General features: G+C 36.7%; 1 protein-coding gene across 1 annotated transcript in view; it reads right to left on the bottom strand.

Annotated features, from left to right (window-relative positions):
* Positions 1-2,791: 2,791 nt before the first annotated feature.
* The window catches only part of CERKL (ceramide kinase like), a 118,117-nt gene continuing 106,859 nt past the window's right edge, over positions 2,792-14,049 (bottom strand). The window contains exons 4-10 of the mRNA XM_057746280.1: positions 12,834-12,976; positions 7,470-7,544; positions 6,512-6,689; positions 6,373-6,432; positions 5,779-5,804; positions 5,575-5,683; positions 2,792-2,897 (exon numbers count right to left, since the gene is read on the bottom strand). Of these exons, the coding sequence (XP_057602263.1) occupies positions 2,792-2,897; positions 5,575-5,683; positions 5,779-5,804; positions 6,373-6,432; positions 6,512-6,689; positions 7,470-7,544; positions 12,834-12,976 (697 nt within the window). The remainder of the gene's footprint in view (positions 2,898-5,574; positions 5,684-5,778; positions 5,805-6,372; positions 6,433-6,511; positions 6,690-7,469; positions 7,545-12,833; positions 12,977-14,049) is intronic.

Raw genomic sequence — 14,049 nt, 5'->3', positions numbered from 1 at the left:
ACATATGTTAAAAAAAATCCCTCTAGAAAACATGGTGGAAGATAAGACCAGAGGAAAAAAAGACCAGAAGGAGACTACTGTAAGCAAGAAGGGATTAAGGTCTGAATTAATTGGTGGACTGGTTGTGAGGAATGAGGGAGAGGGATCCAGAGACAGTCCAGGGAGGGTAGAGAGTGGTGCCATTGCTCTGTGTAGGGAAACACGGAAGGAGCACCATCAGGGAAAAGGGTCCAGAGGTGAGCAGCAGACGTGCTGGACTCAAGGTGCCTGTGAGTTTTATAACTGGCTCAGCACACAGGAAGGCACAGTGGTCCTGCAGATCAGAAGGGAAGAGGAATCCCTTGGTAGTGTGCAAAGTTCAGATAGTGGTTCAAGCAATGGGAGGCAATGAGATCATCCAGGAAAAGGGATCATGAGAAGATAAGAAGGTTACAAACAAATCCCTGAGGAAGCACCAGCACTTAAGGGTTTTAAAATCCCTACTAAAAATGATGGTCAAAGAGAATACAGAAATGCATGAACAGAAAAAACAAAGCCAGCTACAGAATGGAGTTGAAAGGACTTGAAGAGTACTTTTTACTTTCTATCTATTTTACAGAGACGGGAAAGGTAAGATGCGTCACCTACAAATGATGATTTTTTAATATGTTCTACAATTGTTCATATACATGAACATTCAGTTCAACCTGGTAAACATGGTTCAGAGACCTAGACTGTTGCTCTCCTTAGGCTGAAGTGCCACGTTTCCCTTCCTGGATACCAGAACTGCTACTAATTAGAGAGTAGATTCTATAATCTTACATTTATCTAGTCTTTATAATGTTATATAATGTATATAAATTTACATTTTTGAACACGTCTCCATGAAGAAAAGAGACTACATAAACATATATGTGTGTATATGTATGTCTATGATTTTTTTTAACAAAATGTATCAAATTAACATTGCTTGAAAGCAGTCACCTTGGGAATCAATCCAATTGTTCCGACTATATACCATTATGCAAAACATTTTAGAATTTCTTTACAAGAAATTACAGAACAATAGCATGGACTTGAATTTTTGGAAAGAGCTAAGCCAATCAGTAAAGCCTAATGAACCACACACACACAGGCAGTAATTTTTTTGTATCAAAAGCAAGATATGACTAGTTGAGTACATGAGAAAAAATGGTTATGTCTTGCATAACATAGTCTTCTTTGGAAAAAAATATTTTCCTATTGATACAGAATTATATTCACTACTATGTCTTTATTTTTTATAGTAAGCATCGATTACTTTGAAAATGAAAAGACAGCTACCTTCATATTGAAAAAAGGATGTCTACAAAAATTACCTAAGACATTTGCCCCTTAGGCAATCCCAAAAGAGAGCTTCCATAAGTAATCTATGCAACTGTGCCTCCCTAAAATAAATATACAGCTTCTCAGATTAAGGACCTTAAGTTCTCATATTTATTTAATAGAAAAAGATCAGGAGAAGTTTATACCAAGGTAATGACACTCATTATCTCTTGGGATATAGAATTTTGAGACCTTTTTACATTGTTATATTGTTTCTATTTTCTGACCTAGAAAAAAACCAATGAACATGTATTGCCTTTGGATTAAGAAAAATAATAAAGTTGCAAATAAAATTAGCAACATCTGAAAAGGCATACGTTCCTTTAAAAATCAATAAATCACTGTATTTCCCCAAACACACATCCATAAAGTTATTAGTTAGGCTCACAACCTACATCATATCTGCTTTTGTCCACTTTGTCTCCTTAGAGATTTATATTCAAGGAAAATAGGACTGTATCTAATTTTTATGATATAATTGCCTAAACATTTTATTCAGTTGGTTGCTCAACAAACACTGATCAAATAATGTAGTGAATAGAAGAGAAATGAAATTTCATGAGGTCTGCCTGAGAAAGTTTAAAATTATAAGGAAGCAAAAATGGGAGCCTTGCAATGGCTACGTATGTAAGCAAGATTCAGCTACTGGTCACCAGGTGGGTTTACTCTCTTCCTGCCATCTCTTCTCCCCCACATACATCCAGGAACAATTTTATACCTGTAAGAAGGTGTGAGACTGTAGGCTTTTACATGCATATGTATTTCAAGACTCATAATTTCAGAAATTCACATATTTCTGGATCAGTTTCCTAATAACTGGCTCAAAATATCTGCCAAAAGAATGTGACTTGTAATAGTTATCACTTCTCTTTAAAACAAATCCCTGAAGTGGAAATACAATTTTATCCATCTCTACAAATACCACCACACATCTTAAGTTTAGAATAAAATAACATCTCTATAAAAGTGGCATATTTTAAAATATATTTCTGCAAATCTATTTCAATCAACATAAGTAGGCAGATCTTAAACAAATGACAGGAAAATCCAAAGGTCACAGCTTCAGAGGGAGTCTACTGCCATAACATCAAGAAAGCTAAAAATCTCCAGTTTCACTACTCTTCATTCTGAAGAACAGCTGAGTATGTACTTTTATCCTTAATTTACTTCACATTTCAATATAACACTTTCTATTTTCTCTTTGCACAAACACACACACACATAAAATGTATATAACCACCAACCCACAATTCAAAAAAGGCTAATCTATATTAATACTGGTGGATACTTTTCAAAATTTGAAGAAAGCACAAATCAAAAAAAAAAAAAAAAGATTAATGCATTCAGAAGAAAATAAAGCCTTCTTACAAGGCAGGACCTGGTGTCAACTCTGGCAGCATCTCTGTCCCCATGATTAATTGCTTTGCACATAAGTAATCCAAATGGTTTACTGTACCTGGTTTTTAACACTCGCATATCTTTTCAGGTGTTTTATAAATTCCGGTCGAGAAGTGTTTCGTGCAATTATAAGAGCCATGCTTCCATTATTTAATCTGAAATTAAATATTTGTATTTGACATTAACACATTTACTAAGAGATTGCATCAGAAATTACTCTGTATCACTCCTTCTAACATCATGTTTACTAGAAGTTGTAGGCAAGCTATATAAATCATCACCACATTAAATTTACCTAAAATTCTTAAATCATATCTTGCTGTGTTGTTTCTTAAATGAAAGAGCCTTTCAAATTAGTTTTATTAAACAACTGACTTCCTTCTCACCAAGCACTGACATTAAGGGCTTTTTAAAAAATGAATCATCATGTATCCTTTTCACATATCAAGACATAATTTGAATTTGAAACCCAATGTACTTACTTAGGGATTCTAAGTGTGAAACCATGTATTTTTTTTTTAAAGATGTGTTGCAGGATAGTTAATAAATATAGTGTAACAACTAGTTCAGCACTTTTAAAAATCTAACGTGTGATTTAAATATTTATTTATGGGCAGCTCTAAGTGACACAGGAAACCAGATAAATCAAAGAGGCCCTTGGATGGATGAACTGGAGTGAACAAATGCTACCATACATGTTCACTTAAATGACTGAACATTTTAATCTTGCATAACTGTTCAGTTCAATATAAGAGGCTGCAAATTTAGAGGTGTGATTTAGTGCCAAAAAGCCACTCACAGATGCATCTAGCTTTAGAAGGCACTTTGCAGAAATATGTGCAAATGACTTCTAGGCTCAATTTCAGTGCAAATATAAACTTATTCCAAGAGTAACAACAACGACATAAAAAAAGAACTCTTTAAATCTTATGGAACATCAGGTTAGAGCTGTGAGAGACCTTGGAGATTATCCAGTCATTCACTTAATTTATGTAGAAGGAAAAGAAGCCCCCAAGTTTAAGTGATTAGTTCAAAGACAGAGAAAAACAAAATGATCACTGGAACCAGAATGCTTAATCCAGAGTCCAGCATTCCTTTTACCCATTATGTAACCTCTTCCCAACTGGAAATAAATAGTAGCAAAACATCAGTGTTTAGTGTGTTCTTGATTTGTTTTTTAGTTACTTAGTTTTTACTGGTAAACATGAAAAGCATTCATGTGTCTACCTTTCAATACTTATTAGTAATTGAAACACATGCTATGTGCCTGGCACTGCTCTAAATATTTTCCATACATTAATGGATTTAATCTTAGAAAAATTTGAATATAAAAAAATTAGTTCCTATCAGCAACTTGCACTGAGGTATTTTGAAGTAGATTATACTTCCGTGTGAAAAAATAAATAAAGCTGCAAGTTGAAGCTCTTTTGCAATTTCCCTAAATCATTCAGAAGATAAACTTTTTAATATCTTGGTCAGCCAAGGCTCTGATGTAAAGGCCTTTGCAAAAATGGCATGTTTGATTACAATCCACAGAAGACATCTCTAACTAGTCATCTTCCTCTGAAAAATTCGTCAATGCTGATTGAACCTGGAGAGTACGCAGTGGAATTCCAGGCCAGCTGGAAAATGTCTGGAGCAGCTTGGAAGGAGGCATGAATCTCCCAGGAGAGTGGGACTACCTCCCGTGAAGGTCCTTGAGCAAAGACGAGTCAGAGATGACACGGGGTTAGAGCCGCGTTGCCTCAAGTCCTGGAGAACACAGCTCTAGTCAGCCAGCCAGGTCTTCACTTTTCGTGGGGAAAACTACATTAGGGAGGAAAACAGCTATCTAGGGTTTCTGAGGGTATGGGGAGGAAACAATCAGGCTTAATTTCTAAACTCCCAAGCTTCAAAATACTCCTTTCAAGCTTCGGCACTAGACATAATTAATGAGGACCCTGACATCTGATATTTAAAATAGTTTCTCTTCTTCTCTAACTTTGGATATTTCCCTCTTTCTTACCTTCCTATCAGTTGCCAAAGAAAACATGTGAAATCAATCCCTTTACCACTTGTTAATCCTTCAGGTTAGATATTTTGCAGGGAAGTTGAAACTAATCGTTAAAATGATGTTATGAATTGCCAAAGCACGTACATAAGTCATTCTTTTATTCCACTTCTGGAGAAAATCTAGATGGATGATATTATACAATATTCATCACCCTTTCTTCTATGCTCTACAGGAATGCAAGAGAAATATTTTCAGACCAATGATGGATAACTACACGAAAAGGATGTGCAAGAGATGGAATAGTTATAGCTTGTGGATAAAATGATATATAAAATGTCTCATGCAAATGTGAGCAGTAGATTCAGATGTACCACTACTCACACTAGATATAACTAAAATGTTTCCTTGGACTAAAATTATCATACATGCACACATACTGTGCTATTCCTGCTAAGAATGTTTATGTCTGCACTACAATCGAAAGGCAGAGATGTTTATAAGAAATACCAGCATTAAATATAATGCTCTTGATGACTGGTAAATAACTTAAATACATAAAGCAAGCAAAATAGACATAAATAACACAAGACCACATCAATAAAACCCAAGGAATATTATTTTAGCCTCAGTGATATTAAAATATCAGAGTAATTGTCTTATTTTTCCAGTGTAACATTTGTTCTCAGCCTACGATGACAAATCCCTTAGAATTTCTAACATTATACAAAGAATACTACCTCTTGATAATATTCTAGTCAGCCAAGAGTTAGCAGGGTATTCTGAAAGATAAATGTGGCTTATAGAAAAGTATCAACGATTCAATAAAAATGCTTACTAACCTGGTATTAGGTGCCAAGCCTCTAGGTGCCACTGAACACAGGCATGGAATTGCCATAATGCTGACATTCAAGAACTGACCCTGGATCATTTGCCACTGATCATTACAGTCTAAAGGTAATGGAAGGGATTGGTTACTTTCCCTCACCCAAGCAAAATGTCAGTAGAGCCCTGCTCAGTTTTCAAGGAGGTCGTCTCAGACTCACCAGATTTGGGAGATCCCTGTGCCCTCCTAAAAGAAAGAAAAGAAAACAAAGAAACAACACATCACACACACAAAAAGCATCTATTAAACATGAGATGATTAAAGAACCCAACATTATATATTTTAGATTAGATAGTAAGTAAAAATATGTGAAAAAAATTCTGTCACTGCATTAGTTGTTGATTCATTGAATCATCAGTAACAATGATTTTCAATTTTTTTTTCAAGACTAGAGCACTTCCTTTGTGTGGCTTTAAATAATATTTTTATTTCACACTAGAAATTATGAGGGTAGAAACTATGGATTTTGTTTGTTGGCTCATCATATCCAAGGTGTCTGGCATACAGCAGGCACTCAATAAACAGCTATTGAATGGATGGATGGGTGGATGGATGGAGTGAATATCTGTTTCTGAAGACAGATGTCAAACTACATGGTCTAAGAGAATCTGTAGGATTACATGATCCTATATTCTTCACTAATATGATAGAATAAGAACCAAGGATCAGAAATCTAATAAATTATATATATCAAACTGTTCTATACTTTAACAAAAGATACAGATTCCTGTATTCCTTTGAGCTTTTAACTTACCTTTCTTCTAAATTCTGAGAGCTGTTAAATGGTAAAAATGATATTTCACAGTCCTCTGGCCTAAAATATAATGAAATTTGTTATTAGCAGTCATTGACCCTGGGATATGAAACTGGAAGTTTAAGAAAAAAAGACTTACTTAAGTTTTGCCAGTGCCTTAATGAGAGCAAAATCCATCCGTTGGCTAGGGGACATCCATCGATGTTTTTCTGCCAGAGCCAAAGCTCTGCCACCAAAGCCAAACATGGCTGAAAACCCAAAGCGAAGAAACTTGCCAGTGGTGCTGAAGGTGCAGACATCGACAGGTTGTACGTGCCCTTTGATGTTATATTGAATATTAGTCAGTCAGCAAATCCAGCAGAGCCAGTTGTCAAAATGGCAAATACAGAAGAGCATATTTATTTACTCATAGAAGAAGAAGAAAATGTCAGGCTACTTTATACCATAATATCCTGCTTTCTCTTCCACTCCCTTTACCTACAACTACTGCAAGTGCCATTTATAACTTTTTCAGGTACTAAGGGGAGAAACACAAAGCAGTAAATTTTGCAACTTAACTGCTATTTTAAACAAAACATGGCTAAGGAAGTGAAGCTGAAGTAAAGGTGCAAAGTAAACTCAGATTTAACAGTTTTGCACTGCATTTTTAGAGCTTATATGCTTTATATCAGTTGCGATAATAAAAGGTCTAGTGGAAGTACATTGGCTGAATTTTTTTTTCTTGTGCTTTTCTTTCTTTTAATAACTAGTCCTAGAGTTTGGGTAGTCAAAGAACAATATCTGCTACATTTAAACAGTGCGCATGGATTTTCTTGATCTGGTTAGAAAACTGTCATCTTGAACATCATTATATTTTTTTCTATCAATATTATAGTAAAACTTCATTTACTACTCTTTATAGCACCTATATTCTGAAAAAGATCAGCAGTCCAAATAGTGAAGCTTTGCCTAATTGACTTTTGGTTTCTAGTCAAACATTTCTCTGCTTTGAGAGACAAGGAATCTGTCTTAGACAAGTCTGAATGAAATAAAATAGCCTTCCTTATATAAGTAGAAACTTCCTTATAAAACATGAATTTCTTTGGAAGAATTCTTACCCATTATAATGTGCAAAGTTGCAGTTACCACGTGAGAAATTCCATGAAGAGAATGTGCCAATACATTAGTAGATCCTGCCAAATCAAATTTAAAACATGTATAATCAGTGTAGCAAACATTTTAAATTAACCGTGTGTTCTTACTTTATAGAGATGTCACTATGTAATGTTCAAATGAAAAATTAAACAGTTCATATTTTTGTTCACATCATGGATCAACACTGAATGGCTACTGGATTATTATTTAACCTGTAAATAACTTAAAAATTAGGAAACAATTTATAGTATCTACTTGCTCACAGCTTCTTCCATCACGAATGTCTATTTTCTACCTGAAAAGTGCTAGCTAGCTATATCAAAGTCTGCTCCACCCAACTTTAATAAACAGGCTTCTAACTTCTTTACCAAAATGAGCACTAACAGCAGAAGGATGGCTCTGGAAAGGAGAGATAAATGCATAAACACAAAAAGGCCAAATAATAACTAAGAAAAAAGTATAAAATCACTATAAAGTACAAAAGATATGCTTTAAATACATTTTAAAGCTCTCAACCAAATGGGGATCCCGTCTATTATCTGAAAAATGGTATCCTAGATGAAGAAAACCCTTCATTCCATGGTATTTGCCACAGTATGAGAATCTGTATTGAGACATTATAGATTTCTGATTTCCATAATCACCTGGTAATTTAAGGTTCACATGAATTTTTCCCACCAGCGTAAAGAGAGAAAAAACCCTCTCAAGTCAGGCCCCTATACTATTTGTGTGTGTCTGAGATCTTGGGGTAAAGGCCTGCTTTTGAAGGGGAAAATACCAACTAGCTCCTGCCATCCCCAGGAGGTAAAAAGCATTTAAAATGAAGAAGCTACATTTTTCTTGATGTAAGTCCAGTAACAGCCGAGAGCTGTGAAAGCATGGACGTGTCGTGTGCTATAGCTATCAAGGCGAAGGCCCGTCTCCTGGATTTGCTAACCAGGAACTCTCCTGTGTGGTCACATGCAATCCCTTCGAGTTGTGTCCCTCTGAATGGATGTGCGCTTAGGTGGCTCAGCTGGAGAAGCTGAGGCAGCACAGCCATTATCAAGCAAGACGGCCATTAAAACACTAATAAACAGGAGGCCCCATCTAAGCATTCATGGTTTCCAGACCTCTCGTGATACCAGTGCAAAGAAATGTCCACCTTAGCCAATTGGTAAACTGGCTTTAACTGATTCATCAAACGGTACTTTAGGTTCGGACCCTTGTTACTCAGAACATGCCCCACAGTCCAGCAGCAAAGGCCACACCTCCGTGTCTATCACATTGTTGATTCTCAGGCCCCACTGCAGACCTAACAAGTCACAGTCCGCATTTTGTAAGCTCCTCAGGTTCCGTTTATGGAGAGACCCTCCTCCAGGGCGTGTGGTTCAAGGATCAGCGGCACCCACAGCACCTGGCAGCTCCTTAAAAAGGGAAATGTCTGGGTTCTGCCTCCAACCCATGGAAGGGAATAGCTGGCAGTGGGGCCCAGGTGCCCACGTCTTAGCAAGTTCCCCAGGTGCCTGTATGCACCCTAAGGTCTGAGAAACAATGATCCAGAAACCTGTTCCTCGGTGGATCTTTACCAGGAGTCAGTTACCTAGGCCTTTCCAATTATCCTTAGGCCCTCTACAACCTGCCCTTTGGCCATCTAATTGCTAATTAACCTGGAAGGGGTGGGGGGGAAGCAAAAGTAAATCAATCTATTCTGCTTCCCAATCAGATTTATGGTAAAGGTTTTGGAGGAGGCCACATAATTAGAGTGAGATACTTAGGATTATCGATGGATTACAGTACTCCATGAAACACATTTCCTCCATTACCATGGTTAATTAGGAGTAGACCATAAAAGCATTCCTCTAGAAAGACTATTAAAAAACAAAATGTAATGTTGTCACGTGCAATAGAGAATGACACAGATCATGACTCAAGAAAATAAAGACCATTTATTCCCTGTGAGTTTGAAGGATGCTAAATTTGCCAAAGCACAAATCCTCTTACAATGCCAGAGACTGAGTTCTTACTTTTATGTCTTCGCAGGCTTTGCAACTTTGCCACTTTTCTTTAATTCCATTGAACGCGGCAGTGATGACAGACATGACCAGAAGTCAGAAAATCATTTTAGTCATCTTGTACTCTGCTTAACCTGTACCTTAATCCTTAAGAATTTTTTAACACTCTGCATTTAAAAGGAAAGTTCATGAAGAAAGTCGATGTAAAATTATAAAACTATAGATTGTTCCATATTTTTGTTTGAATAATCTGAGTGCAATTTCCTGAAACAAAATGTGATCCATCCCAAAAGATATCTACATGCCAAAAGAACATGCTGCTGCCATAAATAAAAACTATGTAATTTTAGCATTCTCACAAAAGCTATAAATGTTCTACCTCAAGGTAAACATTTTAATTAGCCTGAAAAGTTATTTTTCTTAACACTACCAGCAACTTTGCTCACTGCCACCTCCCCAAACCTGCCAAAACATGCTATAGCCAACGAGTAAGGACACAAATAGCAGCTCATGTAAAGCATGACTGATGGAAGAACCAGGCAGAAACTACGAAGGCAAAAAGAAAAAAAAAATTGTCCTTGGAAGTGCAAGCACTTCTGCAGAACAATTAACTTAATTAACCAGACATCATGAATATTCATAAGGCCATTAATGTCTCCCACATCCAAACAGATAAATGTGATGTAATGACTTCCTAGTCAAGCATATCTAAAATTCTCATGAAAACTGCACCTACACTTTGGTTCTTTGCCTGAAATATCATAGAAATTACCAGTCCCTGGGCAATATTTTATTCTCCTCAAATTAATTGGAAAGCATGAATTTATTTATGTGAATTCTGTAGGAATATATGGTTCCCAGTCATCAGTATGTGGATTGAGCCTTGTTTTACAACAACTGGATTGCTTTTTTATTTTTATGTCCTCTCTGGCTTTTTTCTCTATCCTCCCCCTCATCCCTTTAATCAGAATCTCTCTGTATAGTTCCTTAGCACCTGTTCCCATAGCAACAAACACCATTGCTAATGGCCAGCAGTTCAAATACAGGCTTCCCCACATCTGATCCATCTGAGTCTGACCATAATACAGCAGCTTAGTCTGTTGGCTCCGAGGAGTAATTCACGAAACACTCTCCCTCTGGGTGTCTCTCTCCAGGAGGCAAATGGCTTCAATGGCAGACCGTCTTCTGCGTTCAGCTTAGAAACTTCCTGCCTAGCTCTTGTTCCCATTCTCTACCAAAGCCCTGACCAGACACAGAGTCCTCATATTAAATACATCCTGCACATGACTTCCTTCTCCTATTAGATGGAATCCACAAGCTAGAACTCTATACAATCATTAAAGTTTTGGCAACAGGCTATATCTTCTAAGCCAAAAGTATTCAAATGGCATTTCTACATATCCACTGTAACTAGAAAATGCTTTCAAAATCAGAAATATGCCTAAAAAGTATAATGATAATAAAACTCAATGCTATTCATTTATAAAATCTGAGTTCCGTATTAAAATGTAAGCATAACCACCAGTTTTTCTAGCTAGCTATTCACTTTATGTCAAATGCGTATCTCTGGGAACACCTATCTTTCCACTTTTGATGCAGAGCAGTGAATGGGTGACTTCAGGGGTATAAGTCCTGAGGAAGAGAAACAGTGACCTAAGCACATCCACTCTGCACAGGGGGAAATGTTGGGAAAGTTCCACCATTATAGACGGCACTTCTAAAATGACATGGAAAGGTCAAAGTATGGCCCAAATGCATCTTTTTAAGTTGATGCATTTTGTTCTCTTCTACCTAAAAGGGTTTTTCTCACAGATTTTTCTTAACAGGTTTTGTAATCATCAGGATATATCCCAATATCCCTCTCCTTTTAAATTCTTGTTTTTATGAAAAGCTTTTTACTCTAAAAGGGGATTGGTGTGTCTTTTGTTCTTTGCCGATTGACAATACTAAATATACTGAAATCCATACTAAATGACTCTGGTTATCAAATGGATAGAACGTTGATTTTTTTTTTTCAACCATGTGCACTGTTCTCTATTTTTATAGGAAAGTATACAGTCAACCCTTGAACAACATGGGTTTGAACTGAGTGGGTCCACTTAAACGTGGATGTTTTTCAGTTGTAAATATCACAGTACTTAATATTCCCCGGTTGGTTGAATTCAAGGACGTGGAGGAAAGGAGGGCTGACTGTAAATTGTTCAACGGTCAACTGTAATTGTTTCTGCTTTTCTGGTAGAGATAATAACATGTGATATTTTAAAATGAAAAAAAAAATCACTTTCCTTCACTATTGTTTGTTTCAGTAATAATTTGGGAGGAGGGGCTCATGTAATATAATAAACCTGCAAAAGATACTGTTGTCTTTTCTGGATCCCAGTGTTGCTCTGGCTGCTCTCCCTGGCTCTGACCTCCCCTTCCTTTTCCTCCCTTCCCCTAACCTGCAATCTTCCTCGAACAGGGTGCCAGCAGGTTGCTCCCGCTCTCTGAACCTCCCATCGTTCCCTACTGTTTATCAACTGCAATTCAGACCCCCTTCCTGTGGCATCCAGGAGCCACCATGGTGGTTTGGGCCTATTTTGACACCATAACTACAAATGGCCCATTTTCTATTCCTCCAACACTCCTGGATTTCGCCTTGCCATTTATCATTTTTGCAGCCAAGAAAATAACTCATTCTCATCGTTCAGGCCAGAAAAAAAAATTGGCCTACTTATTTTTAGGTCCAATTCAAGTGGTACTTGCTCTATAATGTCTTCTTTCCATTTATTCACTTAAACTTTATTGAATGTTCACCGTATCACATTCTGTTCTGGCTGCTGGAGTTACAGCAGTCAGGGAGAATCCTTTTAGCATTCTCAAGCTTATCTGTTTATACTTCAATTATGGGAATTGAGTTACCACATTTTACCCCATATGAAATTACAAGCAGCTTGACTGGAATGGCCCTGTTTCGAAATTTCATATTTGGGATTGTGTGATCATTAGACCTTTATAAGGGAAGGTAGAATAACAGCCCCATTTATTGTTTGCTTAACTATGTATTAAACCCTGCACGTATACTATCTAATTTAATACTATAATAACCTGGTAATAAAGTGAGTATCATGTGTGTTATCTCTCTTTTATGAACTAGAAAAATAAAGCTCAGAGAAATTAAATAACTTGGCCAGAGTCTCACATGTGCTAGTGAAGAGGCCAAGCGTGGGTCTTTCAAACTCAAAGTCTTTGTGTTTAACTCTATGGGACACTGACAGGTTAGGAATTAAACAGGGAAAACGGGGAAAGACGGGGAAAGGGTTCCATTTGGCAGATCCATGGCCCCTCCCTTGCCTGCTGGTATCACACCAAGTGGAAGCTGGGCTCGGACGGGAGTCAAGATGTTGTCTGTTTCCATCCCGGCATTCTTCTGGGCTCTAAGAAGCAAAGCATGGGCTACTTCACTGGCAGATCCATCTCCACCAATACAGACCACACTAGAAAAGAAGAAATTAAGTCAAAGAATGAACATGTCAAAATAATTGGTAATAATTCATGAAATTTAGACTTTAAAATATTGGGATGGCCAAAAAGTTTTCATAACATCTTATGGAAAAACCCAAATGAACTTTTTGGCCAACCCAATATTAATCTTATATATTCTATGTGTGTGACTACTCACACCTTCAAACATTTCAATATGGATAAGAAGACACTAGCACTGCACTGATAAAGTTTACTTCACAAATATCAGACCTAGATGATACCCCACAGACGAAATATTTTTAAACGGGTTAAGAGGCATTAAACACTTGAGCATGTTATTTCACATCTGACCTGAATTTTGCTGTGTTAATATCCCAAAGCATATTATCCTCATTTTGTTTATGTTAATAACAGTCATTGCAATTCATTTAACACAAGCCAAAGTCATAAAATGCTGCTAATTTTCAATATAGCTCTGAAAAGACAGACAGCAATAAAAACCATGTAAAATATGAAGCTTTAATTTAAGGAACTGTTAATTATCATTAGTATATAAATGGTAATTGCAAACCTGAACTGGTTTTCATCTCCTGGACATTACTGTGATATGGCACTTGTAAAATTAGTGTTACTATCCTTTGACCCTGGTCAGTACTACTAATATTTTTTTAAGACCTCACTTCACCGTAAGTACACTATAGGAGTGATGGGGTGCAATCCATGAAAGTCATACAAGACATCAGAAGTTTTGTCATAATCATTTGTATTTAAAAGATGCAAAATAGGTGGGAATGTAAATTGATATGGCCACTATGGAAAACAGTATGAAGGTTCCTTAAAAAACTAAAAATAGAACTACCATAAGACCCAGCAATTCCACTCTTGGGCCTATACCCTGAGAAAACCATAATTCAAAAAGAAATATGTACCACAATGTTCACTGCAGCACTATTTACAATAGCCAGGACATGGAAGCAACCTAAATGCCCATCAATAGATGAATGGATAAAGAAGATGTGGCACATATATACAATGGAATATTACTCAGCCATAAAAAGGAATGAAATTGAGGTATTTGTAGTGA

Source organism: Hippopotamus amphibius, chromosome 8, assembly GCF_030028045.1.
Source record: "Hippopotamus amphibius kiboko isolate mHipAmp2 chromosome 8, mHipAmp2.hap2, whole genome shotgun sequence".
Lineage (NCBI taxonomy): Eukaryota > Metazoa > Chordata > Mammalia > Artiodactyla > Hippopotamidae > Hippopotamus > Hippopotamus amphibius.
The sequence above is the reverse complement of the archived record's forward strand: the minus strand, read 5'-3'. Positions and strand labels throughout refer to the sequence as shown.